Genomic DNA, 27,275 nt, shown 5'->3' on the forward strand with positions numbered 1-27,275 from the left:
CTGTCTTGTTGCCAGTTTGTCGTACGTCACAGTCTTCGTCCCAGCACTCTTTCTTGTCTCGTCTTGCCAGTAATCACAGTTTTGTCATTGATCTAGCTTTTGCCTCTCGATTTGGATACCTTTAGCCTGTCTTGTTTGATTCGTTGTGTACCGAACCCTGCCTGTCTTTTGTAATAAACCTTGCTCTTGTCAAACTGGGGAAGAATTGAGCCTTTGCGTCCCTTCTGTATCACGTTTATGACACCTCATGGCAGCAGCACTTCCCAGATGGCAGTGGCCCCTCAGCAGGAAAATGCACCATGCTATACTGCAGAAACTGCTCAGGAATGGCCCAAGGAACGTGACAAAAAGCTAAAGGCATCAACCTGGCCTCCAAATGCCCCAGATCCAAATCTGACTGACCATCCATGCGATGTGCTGGTACGTTGGATGGCAGTGCAACAGGGGGCTGCGCACGAATTCTGCACTGAGCAATGCTAGCTGGTTGTGGGTTTTTTCTTTTTTTCTGAACCCTGAGAGTTGAAAAATGTTCAACTTAAACACTGCACTCATCACTGCCACTTCAGCTATTCAATCACATTGGAGGAGGGGCAAATACCACAAAGACAAATCATTACATCTTACATGTACAAATGCTGAACAACAACAATGGAGGAAAATTATGTTAATATAATGCATAAATATTATGTTTCCTCTCATGGACCCATACAGATTGGTGGGTATGTCCTCTCTCCCTGCATGCTTTAGCCTTCCCTACATCCAAAGCAAATACTCTACCTTGTGCCAACATGTTTACTTCTGCAGATACTCTGTATCAAAGCAATTGGACACAACTGAAACACCTCCGCTTAAAAAAAACGCTGCACCTCCAAAGCGCTTTTGAATGCTCCCAGCTTTGCGTTTCTTAAGGAGTCCCTGATGTTTTCAACTGGGAAAAAATGCTTTGGTGGACACAGGGCCTAAAACTGATAAATCTCTGTAAAGGCTCTTCTGGGGTTGAAAGGTCTAAAATATAGCAAGAGGCCAGAGCATAAAGCTTTACGGCTAATCAGTAAGATGTTAATATATACCTTGCTTTAGCCAGTGTTCAAATGCTTTAACATGTGTAATGTGGTCACACCTCTTAGCTCTGATTAAAGGTCTGGAAGTTGGGCTCTGTATTATCTGTAAGGGCTTAAGTTTTTTGATTGACAAGTAAATCACAGCATGTAGAGGATAAAGTCCTGTGGTATTATGCTCACAACTTAAATTAATGAAATACAATATATTTTACGGGTGGCACGGTGGTGTGGTGGTTAGCACTCTCGCCGCACAGAAAGAGGGTTGCCGGACTGTGCGGAGTTTGCATGTTCTCCCCGTGTCAGCGTGGGTTCTCTCCGGGCACTCCGGCTTCCTCCCACAGTCCAAAGACATGCAGATTGGGGACTAGGTTAATTGGTAACTCTAAATTGTCCGTAGGTGTGAATGTGAGCGTGAATGGTTGTTTGTCTCTATGTGTCAGCCCTGCGATAGTCTGGCGACCTGTCCAGGGTGTACCCTGCCTCTCGCCCGATGTCAGCTGGGATAGGCTCCAGCCCCCCCGCGACCCTCAAGAGGATGAAGCGGTTAGAAGATGAATGAATGAATGAATATATTTTACATCAACCATGCAATGATGTAGAGAAATTAGCATACTGAGGTCAGACAGTGGGCCTAAAGGCTCATTTATGCTCCCTTTACGTACGAAAATGTATACAGTACAGGCCAAAAGTTTGGACACACCATCTCATTCAATGCGTTTTCTTTATTTTCATGACTATTTACATTGTAGATTCTCACTGAAGGCATCAAAACTATGAATGAACACATGTGGAGTTATGTACTTAACAAAAAAAGGTGAAATAACTGAAAACATGTTTTATATTCTAGTTTCTTCAAAATAGCCACCCTTTGCTCTGATTACTGCTTTGCACACTCTTGGCATTCTCTCCATGAGCTTCAAGAGGTAGTCACCTGAAATGGTTTCCACTTCACAGGTGTGCCTTATCAGGGTTAATTAGTGGAATTTCTTGCTTTATCAATGGGGTTGGGACCATCAGTTGTGTTGTGCAGAAGTCAGGTTAATACACAGCCGACAGCCCTATTGGACAACTGTTAAAATTCATATTATGGCAAGAACCAATCAGCTAACTAAAGAAAAGCAGTGGCCATCATTACTCTAAGAAATGAAGGTCAGTCAGTCCGGAAAATTGCAAAACTTTAAATGTGTCCCCAAGTGGAGTCGCAAAAACCATCAAGCGCTACAACGAAACTGGCACACATGAGGACCGACCCAGGAAAGGAAGACCAAGAGTCACCTCTGCTTCTGAGGATAAGTTCATCCGAGTCACCAGCCTCAGAAATTGCAAGTTAACAGCAGCTCAGATCAGAGAGCAGATGAATGCCACACAGAGTTCTAGCAGCAGACCCATCTCTAGAACAACTGTTAAGAGGAGACTGCGCGAATCAGGCCTTCATGGTCAAACAGCTGCTAGGAAACCACTGCTAAGGAGAGGCAATGAGCAGAAGAGATTTGTTTGGGCCAAGAAACACAAGGAATGGACATTAGACCAGTGGAAATCTGTGCTTTGGTCTGATGAGTCCAAATTTGAGATCTTTGGTTCCAACCGCTGTGTCTTTGTGAGACGCAGAAAAGGTGAACGGATGGATTCCACATGCCTGGTTCCCACTGTGAAGCATGGAGGAGGAGGTGTGATGGTGTGGGGGTGTTTTGCTGGTGACACTGTTGGGGATTTATTCAAAATTGAAGGCACACTGAACCAGCATGGCTACCACACTGTATGTGTACTGTACTGTATGTCCGTTTCAAACGATGTTACCGTCACTGCCTACATACTTCCATGCGCCCTTTATGTTGGCATGGATGTTAACCAATATATCCACCAGGAGGCACCCCAGCGTCAAAAGTTTATGACAACAACAAACTCAAAAACAAACATGGTGACTGTGGAGGAGATATTGATAATGTACCTCTTGCATAAAAGACAAAAACAGGGGCAGCGTCGTAGGAGGTGGTGGTCGGTGAGGCCATTAAATACATTGTGACTGGAGGACGGAGAATTCTTTTCTCTAGTACTGCCGATGAGAGAAATTGAATTGTTATTTCTTCTTTGTGTCTTACTAGAGCTACGTATCAGGTAGTGACAGCAACACTGCCCCCACGGTTCCCGGTGGTACTGCTCCGTTTGGCCCGTATCCGTAAGCTTTATGGAAACGTGCAGAAATACAGACGAAATGAATGCAGAGCACGGACAGAAGGCTCCGTCCATATCCGGATCTGTATTTAACGTTGAGCATAAATGGGCCTTTACGAGGAGCTAAAACTAAGAGTCACAGACATAACAGAGAAAAAAGATGCCATGACTATAAAATGCCATAAAAGGTCCCAAAAGTGACCCTTGAGACACACCATACATGACATCATAAAAAGAAGAGGTGTACAGATAAACAGAACTTTTCATCTGACAGAAGAGAGCTAAATTTATTCATGCAGTATCCAATACAGCCACCCAATGCCAAAATATGTCAGAAAGAACACTGTAACCCGGTGTGTCAAAGGCCCACCGAGTCAAGTAGCACTTGCATCAACAGTCATTAGAAGGTTGTTGGTACATTAGGAATGGTGGTGTGATGCTGTGACGTTGCTGGAAGCACGTTTCAAAAGTGCTTCTATTTTTTATGGTCAAAAGATGCTGACAAGACACATTTTTAACAAATTAAAATAAGTTATATGTGTTAAGGACTTAATAAGTAGCATGAGTGACACAAAGCAGACCGATGCTGATTACGAAGGACAACAAGTAAATGCCAACAAAGAAACCAAGACTAAAAGCAGTGATATTTCAGTGAGGAAGACTAACTGGGATCTGTATCTGGAGGTTTCATAGTTGTATAGACCAAATCACTGTGATGTCACGCTATCAACATCAATCACCTCCTGATAGAAAACTGGCTATTGTTTTTAATTGCGGATATATGTGAAATCAGCAAACTTGTCGATTTCTGTTGTCATTTTCAGCCATAACTGTACCATTTAAAGATATGTAGTTTAACACGATGGTCCACCCTATCTGACATTTCTGCTGTGCTTATTTTATGTACTGTATTGCTTTGCTAGCATCTTTGATACACCAAATCTACCAGCACAGAAGCTAGACAATGTACCGCTGTGGATGGTGCCACTGCAAAATGTATTTTGGCGACCTGAAAAAAGTGTAGGCCTATACTATATCTGAATATTGCTCCAATTCATCTTATGAATTAACCAACCGAGGCTGCAGTAGATCAGCAACTCAGTGTTCTGCTAAGTTAATGGAGTCTGGTGGCTCTGATGGTACAATTTCAAATCCCTGTCGACAAAGACTGTCTGATGGCAAGGTAAAGCTGTGAAAATATTCTAAAAATAGTGTCTGTGAAGTGGTGTTGCAATAGTGGCGCACCATGTTAATTGTGCGCCTATAATTTATTTTCCCATGACGAAGCAGGTTCCAATCCCGTGAAAATGTTCTTTTTATGTTTCACAGGGCTGAACGGTTCTTTAATATGGCACGTTTATTTAGACAGGCACCAGAAACGAAACTGTGTAGACCTATTTAGAAAATTTATGAGAGATAGGAGTTAAATTTACAGGAAAAGCAACTTGGCCTCTTCCTGTTTTCAACATTCTGTCGTAACAAGTGTGATTCAAACGGCGACTGAGTGTCGGTCCGTGACTGCGTTCCTCAAACAAGAGTCCAAAGACAGATCAGGTCGGCTATGTTTTGATATTCTTTTGAAAAATTGAGTAAAGAGGCTTTCGCGAGGACAGCTATGTGTTCTAGAGAAATATTATCTTTTGTTCCCGTTTGAGTTGCGACATGAAATCTAAATATGTTGTTAATGAATTTAAAACATACATTTTAAGGTCAAGAAAGTCATACTTTGTGGTAAAACTGTTGAGATATAAGCTTTTTAATTGGAAAGACTCAAGAGTACACAGGAGGAGGTCGCGTATGTGACGTCATAGCTTCCTGCGGCTTCCTGCGGCTTGGCCTCCCCGCTGAAATTCCACTGTTTTATGATTAATCAATTTATGATTGAAGATGTCTGTGTGTTTTGTGCCAGGTTGCAGTCACTCCAAACTGCAGGAAGCGAGCGAAAGCCATGATGTCACATACGTGACTGCCTCCTGTGTAGTGTTTCTAATTACGTTTTTTTCAAAAGCTTATATCTCAATAGTTTTACCACAAAGTATGACTTTCTTGACCTTAAAATTTATGTTTTAAATTCATTAATGACATATTTGGATTTCATGTCACAACTCAAACGGGACCAAAAGATAATATTTCTCTCCTCATTCACTGCCATTCATATTTTTTCCGGGTCCCATGAGCTTCACCGGAAGGGGCGTGACTTCGGCACTCTATTCGGCTGAAAGTCGCCAGTTAACATAGTCGCAAGTAAATCCGAAACACCGGTCACGTTGCCTTTTTGATTTCCTTTTGCGCTTTCTTAGCGACGAGGATTCCGTCTCCTGTGATGCTGCATATGCATCATCCTGCATTATGCTCAAAGAGTGGGACGTTGTTTCAAATTTGCCAGGGTACTAGGGAAGCACCTCTTGCTCCTCTCCTTCGGCTTCTCAGTCAGGCAGTGCTGGCCTGGCTCTCAACGAAAATGCCGAAGGCGGGGATCTATGTCCCTTGCTGGTGGATGTATTCTCAAGGTGGCGAAACGTTATGGAACTCCTCAGACGACTTACCTGCACAATGTACAAACAAATCCGAAATTCTCCTTTTACGAGAATAAGTCAGATTATTACACATTACACATTACACATTACTTAGGAAAAAATAACAATAAAACAATACTCGCTACATTACTAGTTACTCTGTAAAATTGCCTGAAATGCACTGTCACTTAATTTGCCAGTTAACGATATAGCATTAAACCTTACATATGTGTAACAATCCTAAGGCAGGTATAGTTAACTAGATGGACATACGCAGAGTCGGCTTCACAGGGGGCACCAGGGGGCAGTGCCCCCCCACTTCATTCACTGTGGCCCCTCACTTGTATAAAAGCATATGTTTTCTCCCATCAGTGTAACTGTAGCGATGACTGAAATCCATTATGCTATTAGGCTGTTGCATGAGGTGTCAGGCCAGAGCTTCGTGTTCATTGCACAGCTGGTTCATAAGGTAGGCCCCTAAGCAGACTTCCCTCTTTCTCTCCTTAAGTATTTGCAGGGTTTCTGCCAGAGAAGTTGTTATGCCAGGTGGGGGGTGGTTACCATGTGTAAAGGTGTTATGATTATATTAATCACCCACTGCCCCACAGTCATTTAGTTCATTTTTGCATATCAGCGCCACGTTCATCAAATAAAAAAAACTCCAATTTGTAAAATACTAAGCGTGTTATCAATACTTAGTAGGACAACAGACGTTACAATTATAAACTGAAAGTGTGTGCTCCAGCACAGAGTAGCAGAGTGAGACAACTGTCCTCGCTCCTGCTATCTGCTGTAAACACATGAAGCTGCTCCCATGTCTCCCCGGGTCTCGGTGCTTGTTTGCGGCAGAAACTCTCCCATCCTCTGGCTCGTCACTGCATCTGTGTTTGCCGCTAACCGGCTGGACACGGAGGATGACCCGTTGGCAACAGCCTGAAGCCCGTCGTCATTTAATCTTAATTAAGGGGAAGATCTAATGATGAATTTGTGCAACGCAAATAACGACTTGTTTGATTAGTAACTGTAATGTGATTACTGCAATTAGGGACAGTAGTGCCTTACACTACTCGTTACTGAAAAAAGCCATTTTTGGTGGTAACGCGTTACACCCAACACTGGTAATAATACACCAATGATGACATATTTATGAATGCAGACATGATTTTTGCCAATAAACAACTGAAAATGTTACACAATGTCCCTTTAAAGCACCCAATGACCACATAGAGTAACTTGCAATCACATTATGGTGCATCATAATGGTGATCATAATCTATTACAACAATGAGAATTATCATTCACAATGATGTATTATGATACTTTATAAGTCATTATAAAATGCTTTAGAATGTGCTATGATTATTGTTGCAATTCATTATAAATATTTATGAGTACTTGTAGCTATACTTATACAGCGCTTAAAAGCAGATTATTCACAGCCGTGATGATATACAGTACAACATCACTCCCTCTCGTGTGATATTGCTTTTATACAACAGTTCAACAACTGCTTAAACAGCAATGCTGAGTAAGGAAATGTTAACAAAAGGTGATGAAATAAATTATTTAAGTATGTTATGTAGCTTCACGAAAAAAACTTCACTGATAATTCAGTATATAGTGTATAGCTATAGTGTCAGTTTGCGTCAATGTAGCGAGTGTGACAGTTGGTTAATTAACGGCTGTATTTATATTTATAACACCTGTGAGCGGAGTGATTTTACTGTTACATGTCCCAGTGATGTTGTACTCTATATCAGCACTCACGGAATGCCTCTCATCCAATCAAATTACTCGGTCAGAACTAACTGTTGTATAAATTGCATTAGAACATGGCACTCTTTTTTTTTTTTTTTTTTAAATATTTTTTTGGGCATTTTGCCTTTAATGGACAGGACAGATAAGCATGAAAGGGGGAGAGAGAGAAGGGGGGATGACATGCAGCAAAGGGCCACAGGCTGGATTCGAACCCGGGCTGCTGCAGCAACAGCCTTGTACATGGGGCGCCTGCTCTACCACTAAGCCACCAATGCAACAAAATTCTACTGTGTTTATTTCTTGAGGTATCACCGCTGCTCTGCTGCTCCATTGCTAGGGATGCCATAGCAATGGCCTTAGACTGAGGAGCATGAAAATCAATTAATGTTAGTCCACACAGGCCAAATAGGATCGGAGTGGCAAAATGCAGCATTTTCAGGACATTCTCCCTCTTTCACTTCACAATAAACGGAAACGTCCAATTCAATATTAATTATCATTAGGCTGCCATTGCCATGGATACAGAGTACAGACACATTTCTTTTTGTGAATTTTGAATCAATAAAACGTGCTTTAATCATTATTTTGTGTCACATCACTGAATGCTTTAGTAGTAAGCCATGTTCCAAGCAGGATAATGTATAGTGAGACAATTGAAAAATAACTCTTCAGGGTAATGGAACCCCTCGCAGTTATTCCCTGAAGGGAGTCACCGGCTCACTATACAACATCCCTTACTTGTAAGTATGTTCATAATGCATTAAAGACATGGGCATCATAGAAAGTGTTACCGAAATATCCAATGTGTGTGTAATACCAGCTTGATGGAAAGAAAGAAGTACGGGACAAAAGACTATCATACTGTATGTATCAAGCTTTCCAGAATGATCACTAAGAATCCTACTGAAAGTTAAATTAGGAGTTGCAATAATCCAACCCCAGATGATGACACACCAGTGCTGTTTGTAAAGCTTTGAGAGTAGATAAAAAAAATGATGCTGACTTACAGCTTTACTCAGTAATTCCGATCTTTATTCTGCATATTCAGCAGACTGATCATGATACAGTCTTATGCGAGAAAAATTTTAACCAGAAAACAGAATCACCTGTATGACAAGCTATTTCACACACACAGGTAAAAACATAAATTCCTTTATTTAAAAAAATGACAGTGTTTACATTTCAACACTGTGCTGCATTTTTCATGTAAGGTGGCCTATTTTTTCATTGACTGTAACAAAACAAACTGAACATGTCTTGGCTACAACATCAATTTAGGCTCAGTTTATGAATCAGCATGGATTAAAAAGTTCTTAAAATTATCTGAAAATGTGAACATATACAAATCTACAACTTTAGACAACTAGCAGAATGCTTTTGCCTGATAAAGATCATGTGATATGACTAAAAGCTCTACAACAGCTACTAAATGGACCTTGAGGTCATAATGTACGCAATGCTGTGGCACTATTGATATCTGCTTTCTCATGCCAAGTGTGTGTAAAGATCAGCTCTGAAAAGCTCTGTCTGTCCAGACAAGAATGGAACTGGCAGTGATATAGTGAGACCCTAAGACTCACAGGTGCTTATTTGAGTGGGTCCCCAAAAAATTTGTGTTTTTGGCAAATTATAGTGTTAAACTGGTGTTGATGTTATGGGGTTCTAATTATGGTTATATTCATGAATGCTGAAAATGTATCTGAAAGTTAATAGATAAAATCCCAAATCTGAAAACTTACGAAGGAAATGCATGCATGACTGCAGGATCTTTATATGCAGTCTATGTCAAAACATTACATAAATGCCACATGCTGAGCTGAGTTTAGAGACATAGTAGAAGGTCAATCAGATCTGATATATGATTGAGATTTGTGATAATCCCATAGAAATAGAATTTCTATGGATAATCATGATCTTGTTTGAAGATGATGTGCAGCTATGAGGAGTGCCCACTCAAATATATGGTCTGGACTGCTGTGCCCACACACATACAGTACAGGCCAAAAGTTTGGACACACCTTCTCATTCAATGCGTTTTCTTTATTTTCATGACTATTTACATTGTAGATTCTCACTGAAGGCATCAAAACTATGAATGAACACATGTGGAGTTATGTACTTAACAAAAAAAGGTGAAATAACTGAAAACATGTTTTATATTCTAGTTTCTTCAAAATAGCCACCCTTTGCTCTGATTACTGCTTTGCACACTCTTGGCATTCTCTCCATGAGCTTCAAGAGGTAGTCACCTGAAATGGTTTCCACTTCACAGGTGTGCCTTATCAGGGTTAATTAGTGGAATTCCTTGCTTTATCAATGGGGTTGGGACCATCAGTTGTGTTGTGCAGAAGTCAGGTTAATACACAGCCGACAGCCCTATTGGACAACTGTTAAAATTCATATTATGGCAAGAACCAATCAGCTAACTAAAGAAAAACGAGTGGCCATCATTACTTTAAGAAATGAAGGTCAGTCAGTCCGGAAAATTGCAAAAACTTTAAATGTGTCCCCAAGTGGAGTCGCAAAAACCATCAAGCGCTACAATGAAACTGGCACACGTGAGGACCGACCCAGGAAAGGAAGACCAAGAGTCACCTCTGCTTCTGAGGATAAGTTCATCCGAGTCACCAGCCTCAGAAATGGCAAGTTAACAGCAGCTCAGATCAGAGACCAGATGAATGCCACACAGAGTTCTAGCAGCAGACCCATCTCTAGAACAACTGGTCAAATAGCTGCTAGGAAACCACTGCTAAGGAGAGGCAACAAGCAGAAGAGATTTGTTTGGGCCAAGAAACACAAGGAATGGACATTAGACCAGTGGAAATCTGTGCTTTGGTCTGATGAGTCCAAATTTGAGATCTCTGGTTCCAACCGCCGTGTCTTTGTGAGACGCAGAAAAGGTGAACGGATGGATTCCACATGCCTGGTTCCCACTGTGAAGCATGGAGGAGGAGGTGTGATGGTGTGGGGGTGTTTTGCTGGTGACACTGTTGGGGATTTATTCAAAATTGAAGGCACACTGAACCAGCATGGCTACCACAGCATCCTGCAGCGACATGCCATCCCATCCGGTTTGCATTTAGTTGGACAATCATTTATTTTTCAACAGGACAATGACCCCAAACACACCTCCAGGCTGTGTAAGGGCTATTTGACCAAGAAGGAGAGAGATGGAGTGCTGCGGCAGATGACCTGGCCTCCACAGTCACCGGACCTGAACCCAATCGAGATGGTTTGGGGTGAGCTGGACCGCAGAGTGAAGGCAAAGGGGCCAACAAGTGCTAAACACCTCTGGGAACTCCTTCAAGACTGTTGGAAAACCATTTCAGGTGACTACCTCTTGAAGCTCATGGAGAGAATGCCAAGAGTGTGCAAAGCAGTAATCAGAGCAAAGGGTGGCTATTTTGAAGAAACTAGAATATAAAACATGTTTTCAGTTATTTCACCTTTTTGTTAAGTACATAACTCCACATGTGTTCATTCATAGTTTTGATGCCTTCAGTGAGAATCTACAATGTAAATAGTCATGAAAATAAAGAAAACGCATTGAATGAGAAGGTGTGTCCAAACTTTTGGCCTGTACTGTATATGGTCTGAACTTGTCCCCACAGAGGCTGCTGCTGAAAAACACAAGTATTATTTCTTGCATGATTATGAGGGCTGAGCGATATTGGCTATAAATAATATTCCAATATTTATAGGCTGTATCGCGATACACGATACATGTCTCGATATTTTGAAATCTCCTGTAAATGACTGTAAGACTACTTAAATACTGAACTACTAAAATAAACTAGAGTTACAAAAAGGTTAAATAAAGTACAGTTATAATACATTTAAATACAGTACTATTACAATAAAATTAAATAAGGAACTGTTATGATAAAGTGAAGTAAAATACTTTTATAATGAGATAAATCAAAGTCGAAACACTGGTGCTTTTATTTTGAAGCACCCGGCTTGTATTGGGCTAGAAGCACTGATGTTTTTGCTGTGAACTAATAGCTTATGGTCAACAGTTGTAAGCAGTTAGTGTAAAATTTAAACTGTTACCGTGATGCCTGTGTCACTTTCAGTTGTAAACAAACCAAAAGCTCCTCAGTTAATATATTAATATTTACAAGTTGCACTGGTGCTCCACGGTCACAAAATGTGACTAAATAGTTGCAGTCTAGAGCCCCACAGGTACAAAAACACACACCTCACCTGCTCAAACTCACACCCAGGAGAGTGGTCTGGAATGGCGGACCATCGAGTATTAAGCATTACGTTCATGTGTGATGTGGTTATTTTTACCCAGCTGCAGTTTATACACACAGTTACCTGTTAGCATTTATCAAAAGTAAGGGGTGTGCCATATCATGTCGTTTACAATAATACAAAATATTTTTTAATATCATGTGAAAAATATCGTGATACTCGTGATATTTTGGCTTGTTGACATATTGACGTCATACTATAACCCACGGAAACAAGCATGGAGGAAAGCAAAATTATTATGGACTCCACTGTGGTTCCAAAAAGAGAAGCTCCAGTAGTGTGGAATTAACTGTGTCGTTGTCGGGCCTGGGCGTCCTTAATGTTGAACAGCCCAGACCTCTATGACTCTTTAAGCGAGTTTCTATGAGTTATCCTCTCTGCAGAGGGAACAGCGGCTCCTCTTGCAGCAGCACAGTGTCTCTTCCCTTCCTCTCTCGCCATGCGCACACAGGAGTTGGTGTCATCAAGTGATTTCGTCATAAACCTTTGGTAATGTAAACCTACACGCTGCTCGTGTCTTGACAGAAAACATATACATGAATGTGCAATAGTTATGGTAGTATAACAGCCTGTTCCAGGTTACAGTGTGATGATTAAAGGAGGAGGTTCGGGTGGAAAAAACCCCAATTCATTTTCATTTAGGATTTTGCTAAAAGAGAAGGTAATCACCTGTTGTTTTATATACACAGATCCCAGGATACATTTTTTTGTATTTGAGAGCTATTTAAATGTGAAATTTGTGGTAGTTTATTTTGTTGTACTATTAATATTGTATACAGAATCTGTTGAATCTAGTTGTATTTCACTTTAGCTTTTGTCAGGCTTTCAGTGAAAGAAAGTGGGTGACAAGCAAGCAAGGTACAGACAGACCAGTGTCTGGCACTGTCCAGTTAACATTAGCAGGACAGACAGACTATAGAGAGCTGCACTCCAAGTTAACACATCAACTCAACATTATACGTTGCTGACATCAAACTTGGAGAGAAGAGTATACAGTTTACCTGACTGCTGTTTCTGGAATTTACTCTCATAGTTTTTTTTTTCCTCTTTTCATGTCCTGAGGGGTATTTCTGTTGCATCCTCTCATCCCAACTGTAAGCACTGACACCTGCCTTGACATGAGGGTGAGGTGGTAGGACCCATGCATAATTCCTGGGGCCCTACACAACTTGCATAGTAAGTGCAGAGCTGCCTGACTCTGTGATGAAGGCCTGTACCATTTGCTTACATAAATGGGAAATTTATTTACTTATATGAGTTAAAGATATATCCACTTTGCTGATATGTAACAACTCATTTGACCAATAACGGATAACAACGTTGATATTTAGATATATTAATGAAAATTATGCAACTTAAGTCCCCAAATCCTCTGACTGACATTAATTCTTTATCTGTATGCCTGTGCCTCAGTTCAGCTTTATTTTTCTGTTTATTTTCATGTATGTAGGCCTACTTACGTAATACCCTGGTTTAAGACCATGTATTTGTGTTTGTATTGTATAGTACTATTATTTCATGGTCTGATTTATATGCATTTTTAAAGAACATTTCCTCTAAAATTTCAAAAGCCCTGAGGAAAAATAAGAACTCTACTTGTTTTCTAAGGGTATTCTGCTTTGTGCTGGTTTAAAAAGTTTGTAAAACAGATGTAAAAACTAGTTTTTACAAAGACCTGCAGAGGTCGAAACATCTTGGGTTTTTGACAATTTAGCCACTACAATAAAGGCTTTTTAATACTTCCTTCTATGTTTTCTGTATTTTTGGAGTGCCTGGATTGCCTTCCTGTGTATCCTGTTGTTCTCCATAAGCACCTGACACAAGGTTTTTATCTATGTTTGATTATACAAGGCAACCAGTCGTCTCTCTTTTTCTAAAAAAAATATCAATATATCGGTCTGTCATATCTGGAGAAATCAGCATGTTGGCCAATTCTGATATTTCATTTTAAGACAATATCTGCAGATACTGATGACTTGCTGATATCATCATGCATCTCTAATATGAGCATGACAGAAAGATACAGTTGGAAAAAACTCATTGAGTCTGGACGATTCTCACAAGTCACCCAAACTGACTTGAAAAAAAGCGACCCTTCCCTGTCACATTTTTGCAAGTATGTGAAAGAGATTCTCAGAGAACTAATAGTATAACATTTACAAGGAATTATTTTTTTAAAAGAAAAATTCACAACAGGAATAACACTAAATATCTTATAACTAAATGTTGTTTCTAGAGCAACAGTAATATTAAAACAGCAAAGTCACAATATAAACTTATCTCACTGGAAACAAAACAAAAATGTTAATAAAATAAATCATATTCCCGACATCACAATACTGAGTGAAGTTTAGAAAGGATAAAGAACACAGACATCAGTCAGTATCAGTCCTGCTGTCCTCTCTGCTGCTGAGGAGAGTCACTGTCTGCTTTAAGATACGAGACACACTGAGCTAAACCCTGAGACATAAACAGTTGTTGTTTTAACTTGTTAGTAACAATTTGCTATTAGATGGAAAGCGCTCTGTGCTTGTTTATAACATAATATAATCATAATAATGTAATGATGGTGGAAACACATCAAAAACATGTCAGAGCGAGATGGCTGCCCACGGATAGGCACCCCAAGCAGTTGGGGGCTCAGTGCCTTGCTCAAGGACATCTCAGCAGTGCCCAGGAGGCAAACTGGCACCTCTCCTGCTACCAGTCCATGCTCCATATTTGGTCCAGACTGATTCCCAACCCAAGTACCTGTGGACTGAGCTACTATTGCCGCCCCTGGTACATGGGTACATAGATACATGTTTAGCATGGTATGACCTAAGGGCAGACACACCATCACTTCCAATGTATCTAATACATGGAACAGGCACAATTGCTCATGTAGGATTGCTGGTATGATGTGCAGCAGCTCAACAGCCCAAACTGCTCTCTGTGTGTCTGTATAATAGCTGCTGTTCAAAGTTTTCAGCTTGCCTAAATCAAACAGATGAACAGCACAAATACTGCTTGTAGATTTTTTTTATTTTTTTTTTTTACTGTTACGAATGTTTTAAACTTTCATACTGACAACAAATATTTAAATGTGATTTTACATCATAGCTACAGGCAAAGGAGGAAGAGGAGGACAATGAAAAAAAAAGACATGAGAAACAAAGGAGGGTCTGTCAGGAGAACTGCCCACATCCTAACTAACTTACCATGACTTCAATCTTCTAAATTAAAAATATCTTAGAAATGATGTGTCTGAACTCCACATAGATCAATGACTGAATAGGCATTGACATGTTTATTCAGCCTCATCTGGGGCTCAAACACAACCTGAGACACCCAGGGTGAGTCATGATCTTGTTGAGCTACCTGCCAAGTAAGAAACCATAGACTGGCTTCACACGATAACTCAGTCAATCACCACAGTCCTAACAGGACAAAAGTCAGAGTTTTCACACAGAGATTTATGCAATTCATTTTTATACAGATATACTGCACCATACGACGAACTGATGAAGATGCTCTTATTTCCACTGACTGCTACAGTTTACATGAGAACAGAATTCCAAATATTGTCAAAAATTCAGTGTTTGAAATACAGTTCTGAAATGTACCACATTGCTTCCTTCTGCTGCTTCATTTTGTTGTTTTTCTTCATGTACACTGGAGATTTATTTAGCAAGGATTTGCAGTAGGTGTTTACAGTACTGTTTAGACTAAAACATGTTGATGCACTATGGGATCAATGTTTGATATTTCAAATATCTGGCTGAACGGTTTGTGGAGGACAGTCTGAAGTCTAGTGGCAACTGAGTGAAAAATGTGGGAGCAGATGGGTTAAGTGAGTTATACAGATTGAAAAAAACAGTATAACTTGAGTGATAGACTTTATAATTGCTGCCAGGTCATAGCTTCTCAGCATTTCTGCTCTATTGGGGGCCACATTTTGGCGAAGGCTGCACAGTCATAGCACATACGACCATAGGCATCATTTAGGTATGGCGAGGTATGGCAGCTGCCATACCTTGGAATTGGGAGAAAAAAAAGAGAGAGGTTCTGTAGTCATCTTACTTGTGAGTGTCCTTCATATTTGTTGCAAGTGATCAGATGTGATATGTTAGATAGTCCGAGCCACACTGGCTGGTTGTTTTCATTGTATTGCACTTAAATAGGTCAATAATATGCTCATCAGTGAATAAGAGTGTTAGTGAATACGAGTGTTATTGAATCAAATTATTCGCCACTTCGCTCCTCCGTGAGTTATGAGTTATGTGAGTTATCTGTGTGTTGTAAAAGCATTTTGCTCTGCTGCTGTAGACAGCCTGTCCAAATGATGTCTTGAAGCCTGTCTGATTGTATGTGGGGGTTTTTTCTTCATGTTGGCATGTTAAGCTTGTATTTTCGGTCACTGGAAACACTCCAATAAATTCGCCTATACAGTATTGTACCAAATTGGCCTTTGTTTTACTGTGTTTCATACACCGGACTCCTTGGTTATCTTCTAGAAATGAGCTTGTAATTAATTTATTTTCTTTATTTTCTGTGAAGTTAAACACATGACTAATGATAATTAAACATCCGCTCGCTGTCCATGGTGCTGAAATATGCACCGAAACAGATCCGATGTTTTCACTGCTCTCACCAAGTCGTGCATTACATGCAGACATGAGGTATTATGAATGTGAGAAACAGCTTCATGTTCTTTGAAACAGTTTTCAATAGCATAGTATGTACTTCTGACAGGTCAAAGACCAAAGTGAAGTTTTATATAAGTTCATATTTTTGAAATTCCATCATCAGTAGCTCTGTGACATCATGTCATAATGCCATACCTTAGCTTTTGCTGAAACGACGCCCCTGCATACGACTGATTTGTTATGAATTTTCAAAGTTTAAAACTTTAGACAGGTGGTGTAGCGCCACCAAGATCATAAGCCCTCAACGGCAGCTGAGGAACTTTGGCATGGACTTGTATGCAATGTCCGGTTTATTTTCACGTATGGGAAGACGAGAAGAAGAGGAAGAAGAAGATGGAGAAGAAGAGCATGATGAAGAAGAAAAAGGAGAAGGAAGAGAAGATGAAGACGAAAAAGGAGAAGATGAAGAAAAGAGAGAAGAACAAGAAGGAGAAGAAGACAAAGGAGGAGAAGGAAAAGAAGGAAGGAGAAGCTAATCAAGGAGAAGAAGAGGATGATGAGGAAGAAATGGGAAAAGAGGAACAAGAATAAGAAGGAAGGAGAAGCAAAGGAAAAAAGAGAAGAAAAAGGACAAGTAGAAGAAGTGGAAGAAAAAGGTGAAGAAAAGGAAGAAGAAATGGGAGAAGAGGAAGAAGAAAAATGAGTAGAGTAGAGAAGGAAAAGGGTGAGGGGAAGAAGGGAGAAGAAGAAAAAGAAGAAGGAAAGAGAAGAAAAAAGAGAGGAACATGGAAATGAAAAAGAAGAGGAAGAGGGGAAGAGGGAACAATAGGGAGGGCCAGCAGAGCTGTATGTGAGCTGTGGTAGTTTCATACCACTACAGAAGTGCCTTCACATGAAAGCACAGTGAAGGCAGAATGCAGGAAGTTTAAGGTTTGAATGAGTCTGTGAGGGCTTTCCCTAGGGATGTGAATTGATAAGAATTTATTGATACAAATCATATCACTGATTCTGCTCATTGGTCCGATTCTTTATCAATTCCTGATCATTTATTTGTGTGAAAAAAAAGGAGGCCTACAGATTTTCAGCGTCAGTGCAACTGTTCTTTCTTTCTTTTTTTAAAGATATTTATGGGCATTTTAGCCTTTATTTGACAGGACAGACAAGCATGAAGGGGGGAGAGAGAGAGGGAGTGACATGCAGCAAAGGGCCACAGGCTGGAGTCGAATCTGGGCCGCTGCGGCAACAGCCTTGTACATAGGGCACTTGCTCTACCACTGAGGCACCGACGCCCCTTATTTCTTTTATTAGTCTCAGTGTAAATGAAATGAGAAAATATTTAGATGCTATTGATTCGCCTCACACAAACAAGTACACAAACCATCACCTGAAACAAAGAAGCGGCTCTGCCTCACCGACAGGCAGCACAGAGCTATCGCATAGGTGCTACTGCACTCATTTCATTCATCGCACACACCGACTTTTGCGTAACAGAGCAGCATACTTAGTCGCATAGTAAAGCCCTGAGGCAGCACTGTTGTCACCTTTCTTCTTGAAAAGAAGCCACGCTTTGGACTATATCCTGCTCTCTGCTATGACTCTTTCTTGTTGCAAGTTTACAGCAGCATAGATGCACGGGTTTCACATCACTGTTTTGCAAGGCACAACTGTCAGAAAACCATGTCAGCATCAAAAAAGGGGATTGATAAACTCGGAGGCATTTGATCGTGATGAATCGGACCATTTGGAACCGGTTCTAGATTACCATCCTTAGCTGTCCCACGGTAAATACAGCAGAACAGCAGTTCTCTGTCACAGACTTTTTAGGTGCCTTCAGCACTTTCCATAAGTTTGCACCTCTGCAAAAAAAGACCTACGATGCTTGCCGTTGCAATAGTGTGAATAAAGTGTCTTTTCATAAAAAAGAAAAATACACACAACATGGAGGATGTCAGCAAGATAAAATTCGTCTTCTAATTATAACCCCACATGTTGTAAACCAGAACTATGTATGTTAGTTGTTTGTGTTAATGATGGCACAATTTTGAGTTCAAATATGAACAACAAAGATTCCATTGAACTTCATACAGAGGAAGATTTTCTGTCTAGAGAATGTGATTTTACAAAGTGATGTCTCATTCATCAAACAGTGGCCCCTTTAACACTGCCTGTTCCAGGCGGGAATATTGCGCTATTATGCCACCTCGCCATTCTGTATAAAAGGTACAATTGCCAAATGGGGGGACAGAGTTGTCTTGCCTCTGAGCCAAGAATGAAGATACTGACAGCACTGAAACAATGTCTGTATAAACGGCACAGCCAGCAGGATGGGATCATGAGAGGCACAGGTGTGACTTTTGGTGACATGTTGTGTGCAACCCACCGTATATTTATAAGAAGCACCTGTTAGCAGTTAGCAGCTAACTCAAAGAGTAACAGCAGCTGTGTCGGCATTCTGTCTAAAATCACACACTAAAACGAAATGACGTTTGGTTCTGTGTAAAAATGCAAAGGCGGCATAAAGAAAGGACTTCATAGTGGCCCACCTTATTCCTAGCCCCCATGATACCTGGCTTGAATTATGTGTGACTTCCGGCATTAAACCAAAACTGGTAATTTCCAACGGTAACAGTTTGTTTACAGTACTCTTTTCTTCTTTCCAAGAGCAGTTGGGAAATAAAACATGGAAAACACCTGTTATAGCTCAAATGGGATTATGTGATCATGTCTCTGCCATCTCTGACAGCCATCCCAAAGCATTAGCCCTTTTTAGATAGGAATTGTGCAAATTTGCAGGAAAGCCCAATCAGTCTTTTTTCAGCATTGGCAGTATAAAAACAAAATCGGAGAGTGCAGCAAATTGTCGCCTACCTTATTTTGTTTATACAGAATGCGCCTTTTTCGGGGCAATGGGGGGGCATGAGCACGTAACAAAACGTGTAGCTCAACATGTGACGTAAACAGTGACGTGGGAGGGAAGCTGCGACTAGTCAGGCGGCAATTCTCTCGTTAGTCGGCCCATTCATCACCGTCCCCGTCATCTGGTGGTCAATGGCCTCTTCGTTTGCGAGGGCAAGGAGAGTGTGCAATTCCTTGTCTCCTCAGTTGCTCATCTTTACAGTGTCTGTTAGGTTTGCGTTTCCCTCTTGCTACTCAGCTGTTTCCTGTTTATCCACTGCCAGTGGCTTGCATGTGCGGCGTCATCAACAGCTCCTCCCACAGGTCTTCATAAGCCCCTCCTGTTGCGGAAGGCCACCTCGGTCTGTTTAAACTAAAAGGGTTCTGCCAATATGACTATCCTATGAGGCGGAAAATTGGGCGCCTCGGATCAACTTGCCATTCCGCCTCTGTGTGTATACGCTTGCAGCAAGCCGGCAAAATGGCTCAACATTCGTGGAAAATCTGGCAGTGTAAAAGGAGCTATTGTTTTTTTCCCCCTTTTCGACCAAGAACGCTAGCAATTTTCTAATGTAGGTTGAGTCAGATGGGGAAAGACAGGGATATCATATAGTGACATTGAGTGACAGACCTGTCAGTCTCGGTGTAATTCACTTCTGCTAATTCTGATTTAATACTTTTTCACTACGTCTCATGAAACTCATTTCTCATTCATTAATCATTTGTAATTATTTCTCATAGACTGTTTGTTAGTCGTTACAGACACAAACAGTGCAACAGGTACCAGAGCTCCGCAAAGACAACATTAGTTAAATATGTGTTAAAAAAAATAAATCAGTATTTGCTAAACTGAAGGCAAATTACTTTCAAAAAGAACCAGCGTTGGCGGTTAGCCACCAAGAGTAGCCACTGGGACTAATGGTGCATTCCAGGCAGGCTTTTGAACTCGTAAGTCACGACTTCAAGTCACAAGTTACGACTTTGTAGTGTTCCAGGAAAGTTACGGCAAACTGCCAGTTACTTCCTGTTTAACGTTGAACATGGCGAACTGTTTGTTTGTGCTTCCCCATTATTTCGATCGCCAAAGGTGCCTGCTCCTTGCTCATTTGCGTGAAACAGAGGAGGAGAAACGGCGCATAAGGTCACAGATGCTATTATACTTTTTATTTTACGTTATCTGTGTGTTTGGAAACGTATTTTGTATTGATTTATTCTTGCACTGGAAACCAGCTGTTAGAGCGGCTGACAATAATGCGTTAACATTAGGGTTATTTTACGTCTATTTCTCACCGTGTATCAGCTGCATCAACACCACATCCATAGGGCTGCCATTGTTGTTTAGAGGAGTAAGGTAATTGGTTTAGAGGGCTGTGTGACGTCAGAAAGCGTAACTGGGAGTACATTGATCTGGTACGAGTTCAAGGGTGGGAAGTTACGGGTTTGACTGCCGTTCCAGTGCACTTTCACGGGTTACAGGTTGTGAAAACACGAGTTACGGGTTGTCTGGAATGCACTATAACCACAGACAGTCTATGGGACTAACAAGCTTACCGCTACTTCCGCTATCTTACTGGAAGTCGCGCACATAATCATTTCTACAGTAGTACCCTCAGGAATAAGGTGGATAGCACCAGCTCTGTGTAAAAAGGGCTAGCGTTCGGGCTCTGTTCCATAAGCTGTGGCCTGCATTTTACATCATCAGCTACAACACAGTCCCTGATTGGCTACTTATGTTGTCAACTAAGGTGCAGATCCCCAATTGGCCTGATGCAAAGACTGAAACAGAATGTTGAGCTTATGTCATTAGGATGGTCTTACCAGGCTAATGAAATACATTCAGTTATACTATACTATCAGTTCTACATTTGTAACGTAGACATTTTTTGCATGTGATAATGATTGATTTGTCTATGAATGGATTTTTATCAGGCTGTCCAGCCAGGGTTATACTGTTACAAACTGATGTGAACAACATAATTAAAAAGTGTGACAGTTTTAAAAACCTTCAGTCATAATGTGATGATTTACATACAGTGCCATAAAAACATACAAATGCACACAGCCTGCAGTTTCAGGTCACATGTGTTGAACCCAAGTTCATACACAGTGACATAGGAAAGACTGTTGACTCTGATTATTTAGGTATTTCCTCCCTTTATCAGACAGTCATAGTAAAGATATAACAGGAAAAAAGGGTGAGAAAGATATAACACAGGCCTCTGGGAGGATCTGAACCTGGGGCATTGTGGCTCATGGTTAGCTTCTTTAAGCCACAGGGGATCCCTGCTTTTTTGCAATGAAATTGCAGGAGCAAGTGAAAATTGCAAAAATTGTTGCCATTTTTGTGCACAATTTATTAAAAATAAAAAGCATTTTTGCTGTGAGAACAAACTGCACTGTTCTGAGTTTATAATTTATACACTAACATTACCACTAACCTGCTAATTTGATATATCTCACCTTGATTCTTTCAGCACATACAATAGATGTCAATAGCTTCTGTCATAGAGATTTGTCTTGTCTGTTGTCAGGGCATTTCAGACATTCTCCATGTGTGTTTTGTGGTAGAAAAGTTTTTGTCAATTGATGTCATTTGCGTTCTACCACAATGCTGTAGTGCGAAACAGTTTCTCCCAGCTTTCGAGCAGAACAGGGAGCAAAAGCAGAAACAAGGAAGTGAGTTTGATGATGTGTGTGGGGGGCTGCTGTGATTGGCAAATTACAATGATTAATCAAATTTGTGGAAAAGTTGTGGTAATTGGACAAAATTGCAAGGTCACCCAGAATTTACTGGGATTGGTTGAATTAGTGATTGCAACAACATCCTGAAGGGGTGGCTCAACTGCTGACAATTATTTCCATGAAGTGTTTTGCATGAAATGCCCCCAGTAAGGACACAGTGGGGTCAGAGATGTGGCATTTTGTTACAAACCAACTTTGCAGCCAAGAAACAAGCACCACAAGTTGTTGAGAATCCCTAACTTAGTCTATCTAACCAGCCTTTGATAAATGACATCAGACATACACAGCTTATTAGCAACCTTCTTTCATTAAACATTAATGAGCATTGTGATAACAATAGTCAAAATATCACAGATATGTTTTCCACTGAGGTAAATGAGGATAAGGTGAGGCTTCGGCTTATCTAACCTCAACCCAGACTCTGTAAGTCACTGCAAAAAAACAAAAACAAAAAACATAGCAAATGACCATTAAGCACATCTATAAGGAAATCTGCCATGATACAAACAACACATTTTCTCACAAACACATACAACCAAAGAATACATAAATTCACACCGTGACATCCGCCACCGCATTATTATAGACAATGTGTGTTCTGACAGATGAGATAAACCATAAAAAGCAGCTTGTACTTGTCATCCATTAAAGTTAATGAAAAAAACTCTGGTGTAACAAGTAAGCCATCAAATGGTTCATTTTACTTACTGTATGAACATCCAAGTAAACAACCAAAGAAATGTGCATGAAATGCTAAAATATTGGCAACAATAACTTAAATCATAGCGTCACTATAGTTGTTCTGGACAAAGTTGATGCAGATGCACTTTTGGACCGTGACCACTGGTTGGAAACCACTGGCATAGATTCATGTTGTAGTCCAACAAAGTGATATCTAATTTGTGCAGTCAAACCTTATCTGATCATGCTCAAACAATGATTGTACAGCATAGACAGCATCCTCATATACTGTACCTCAGCTCAGGGTCTCCGACTGACTGACTGGCTGACTGACTGAACACAACTGCCAAGCTGACCATGGCGGTCTTTCCTGCTGCAGGTCACACTGACAGGCATTGAACATGAGCTTTTTCAGGTTTCTGATGTTTCAGCCTGAAGCAGTGTTGATGGAGAGCTAAACTGTCACACGCGCATTAAAAACTTCAACTTAATCACTCAATGGGAACACAGGCCGACACACACAGCGCCGCTGCAACAAGTTACCATACACACACCACAATCGTGACATCAGGGCTGGCTCTTGGCATAGGCCATATAGGCGGTCGCCTAGGGCGTCACATGCTAGCGGGGGCGCAGCTGCAAGCCCTCAAAAAAATAAAATAAAATAGAATAAATAAAATAAAATAAATACTAATAATAATTTGCAGCCTCGACTGGTGCCCTTTCCTCATACTCTGTGTTGAAAAAAATAAAGAAAAAATAAAGAAAAAGTAAACAACAACAACACCCCTGTTGTTTCTCATTATTTGACCTGGCCCTGAACTTGTCCTGCACCGTGCTCAGTCACGTCACTGTGGGAAAGGGGGGTGGGACGAGTTACTTGTACGCAGGTAGGTAGCAGTTGTGACTGACAGACAACAAGAGGTCATAATTTGTCAAATTATTGGGTTATCATCATGAAAAGACCTGCAAGCCCTCAAGTGCACCCAGATATTGCTGTGATCGCTGCCAAGGATTGAGTTAAGCTGCTGAGCTGGTTTATTGCTGTTTTTATCTGGTTAACTACTGGCTGCATAGTGCTCCTTGCTTGAAATTCGATAACAAATAGGGACAACTGTAAAACTAATGTGTGACTATATAATTCTAGTGCAACCTCTTTTATTTTAGTAATGCATAATCACAACTAGATAATAATTTATGTTATGTTGAACACATAACTGGTGCAAGTCGTGGTCTGTCTGCTGCAGCTACATGTTTTGCTTGTACTGTAAAGTAAGAGGTAAATGTACTCTACATCTATCCAGATGCACTGAGAAAATATTTGAACAAGAAACCCAGAGAAGCTGCTGCAGAGGGGCCTTCTCTGACATCTCCTCCACTCGCTGAAGAATATAAGTTTAGCCAATTAATTGTGGTCTCTGATACACTGCTATGTTGTCATTTTTATGATTATTTTTGTTGTTGTTTTTCATATTATTATTATAATGTCATTATTATTACTATTGAATGTTCCAGTTTAACCTTGTTACTAATTACAGTAAATGTAGGTCAAATAAAATAAAGTCTGTTTGTACAGTGCCTACTTTATATGACGTAGAATGACACAACAGACTTAAAGCAGTGGTGTAACAGTATGGATACTGTATGTTTGAATACAGCTACAAGTCAGGCAACAAGCAGCAGCATGGCTGGATTCAGCACACCACCTCACTACCTCACAACTTCCAGTGAGACACAACCTGAATCAGGTGAGTTCTGTAACTGTATGTTACTGTTGCAGTCATGTTTCTAATGTAAATATGGCCAAATCCAGACACATTTTTGGTATAATTCTATCAAATATTCACAAATACTCTTATCACAATATTCACATCACTTACACATGCAACTCATCCTGGCCTGTACATCTGGAGTGTTTTTGTCCATTTGTCCACACATGGAGGCTATGAAAGTCTATTTTTACAATGTCAATAAGTTGGCCAAGCCTTTAAACATTTCTAAACCTCTATAGCGACAGAAAACAATGGCAACTGTAGCTTGCACACAGATCCCAATTTTCATTTGAATGCAATATTGCCACATATTTGACTTTTTAAAAAGGATACACATGCACATGCACACAAGTATGAATACAGAGACTACCATGACAACAGACTCATGTACACCCGTAGTTATACAGTGAAGTACGGAAGAGAGTTTTCCCTATTTTCATTGGTAGGACTGTGTGAGTGTGCATGAGTGTGTACTGACTCTTGTTCTTGCGCAGCAGGGCAGAGGTGATCCAGGGTTCTGTTTGGACCATCCTGCAAGAGGGCACGGTCTTGTCCTCCACAGATGATGACGTGATCACCATGGAAATGCTTGGCAATTGTTCAATCCAGCAGGGAAATGCCGTCAATCAAAATGCTCTGACACGTGGGTGGAGCTTGTGGAGGTTCAGTCTGTCATTAAATGTGTTTTCAATCCCAGAGTTCGCTTCAACTGTTTACATCCAACTAAATCTTGAACTGGTGGGAAACCGACCAACCAATCAAAAGGCACCGTCTTTCCTGGCTTGTTTCTTTTTTTTTTTTTTGTGACTGTGGTTTCTAAGGCAACCAACTGGTGTACAGGCAGCTTGTCTCTCTGAAGTAAAAATATATAGAATGTAATCTCTGTCTTCTGTGGAGTTACACTATAGATATAGATTTCTCATTCTACATATATATTCTGTATCTCTCTGGGTATGGGGAGTGGGGGGAATAGAATATTTGGTTAATTAGGTTAGCTTTTTGTTTCGTTGGTTCCGGCAGTTCCATGCATTCTTTCTGTGTGCTGGAGGTTTGTACTTCCCCAGATCGCTGGTGACTGATATTCTAAGCAGTCAAAAGTAGGTCTTTCTTCTATTACAGTATGTTAATGAGCAGCTACTCTGCTTACGCGTTTGAGCTAAATGTCCAAGGGGTAAAGGCATAGACTTTACTTGCTTATGATGGGTTTACTTAATCCAGGGAAGGTTTAGCCAAAAGTACACAGCTAATACTTCTTCAGACATCTTAGTAGTAATCCAGTAGAGGGTTTGTGTGTCCACTGCAGCCTTAACCAGTAGAACAGAGTACAGTTAGTATTCCCAGGTTAATAAGACTCCATGGTCAGTATAGTTCCAACAAATCTCTTATTATTCAGCAGAATAAGTTCATCCAATTGTTATTCTTCCAGACTACCTGTAAAAAACATTAACTGGCTGTAAATCAAGTCTGTGCTAAACAGGCTCGCCCAGCATACTGCCAGGTAGGCTGACTGGGGTAGTGTGACAGAAGGGGTGGAAGAGAAGGAGGTGGAGGGGAGTTGGGTTTCCAGCTGCCTGCTTTTACCCCATCCCTTATGCTAAAAATAGCTCCAATTACTGGGGCTTTATGGGGGGACTCGTCAGTGGACAGAGTAGGGCAGTGTCGAGTGATGTTACCACTCAGATTAATCCAGTGACACACACAGCCCTCCACTGGCAATGCCACAGAGCCTAAACAGCCAGAGCTCCTCCAAGCCTGTGTGTGTGTGTCACGGTCACTCAGCTCCAATTCACCGGTTTATGGCAGAAAGCGGCTGGCCTCTTCCAGGGTGAAAAGGAGCCCTTTGAAAAAAGCCAGCTAATAATGTAATTCCCACACACTACACAGGATGTTTCTGTGACAACAAGCAGTTGCACAAACACGTGTAAACAAACCAGTCCGCTGTTGATTTTACAGAGACGTTAAGTTCCAGAGAACGTCAGTGGATATCCACACTGACGGACGGTTTGCAGGAACAAAGTGACGTACCACTACAAGCGGGACACTGCACCTCAACTGCACACCTCTTTCCCTTCTGGATAAAGCTGGGGAGACAAAAGTTTAGATCCAGTATGTAGGGTTAGATGCCAAATGTCTACCCGTGTTGAAGAGACACACTGGACAAGCCGCTGACGGCCTGCATTATACTTCCAATCCCCGACAGTGTCTTGTGTTTACCAAAACATGACTAGATCCAGGAAAAAGTCAGCCTTCGCGGTAAACACACTCAAGTTAAACCACAAACAACGTCCGAACAGCAATGAACCAAAACTTGAGAGTCGTCTGAAAGTAAAATAAAGAAAGCAAATCCAGTGAAGTTCCTGAGCTCGCTGTCAGACGCCTCTGATCGCTTCTGGAGGCGCCTCTTCTGCCGCTTGCTTTCGCTCCCTTTCGCTCCCTTTCTCACATTAAAAGTCCTCTTTGTCAAATCCTTCTCAGAATTGGGGGAGAATTTTTATTCGTTCTAGGTGGAAACCTTCACAAGGGCGATTGAGACTCATGTTTGTCGCCCGTTTCCCTTTCCGTGCTTCTCCGTTAGACAGAATCTGTGCTGCTCTCCCACACAGCTCCCCCACCCTGCGATAGGGACCATACCATATGCCTGTGACGGGGGTCTGAGCTTCTCTGTCTGGCGCAGCTTCACACAGCTTTGGGAAAACCAGGACAGATATACATACAGGACGAAAACGCCACATTATGGATCATTTCACGAGGAATTTCACATTAAACATCACACAGATGCCGACTGATTAT

General features: G+C 41.0%; 1 protein-coding gene across 3 annotated transcripts in view; it reads right to left on the reverse strand.

Annotated features, from left to right (window-relative positions):
• Positions 1-27,275, reverse strand: part of dyrk1b (dual-specificity tyrosine-(Y)-phosphorylation regulated kinase 1B) — a 173,084-nt gene that overhangs the window by 53,370 nt on the left and 92,439 nt on the right. Inside the window, exon 1 of one of the 3 annotated variants that reach the window (XM_049583141.1) lies at positions 24,964-27,077. The exons of the other annotated variants lie outside the window; for them this stretch is intronic. Within the exon in view, the coding sequence (XP_049439098.1) occupies positions 24,964-25,066 (103 nt within the window). The 5' untranslated portion in view covers positions 25,067-27,077. Of the gene's footprint in view, positions 1-24,963; positions 27,078-27,275 lie in introns of those variants that run through there. 3 annotated transcript variants of the gene reach the window in all.

The sequence above is a fragment of the Epinephelus fuscoguttatus genome, linkage group LG8 (assembly GCF_011397635.1).
Source record: "Epinephelus fuscoguttatus linkage group LG8, E.fuscoguttatus.final_Chr_v1".
NCBI classification, from domain to species: domain Eukaryota; kingdom Metazoa; phylum Chordata; class Actinopteri; order Perciformes; family Serranidae; genus Epinephelus; species Epinephelus fuscoguttatus.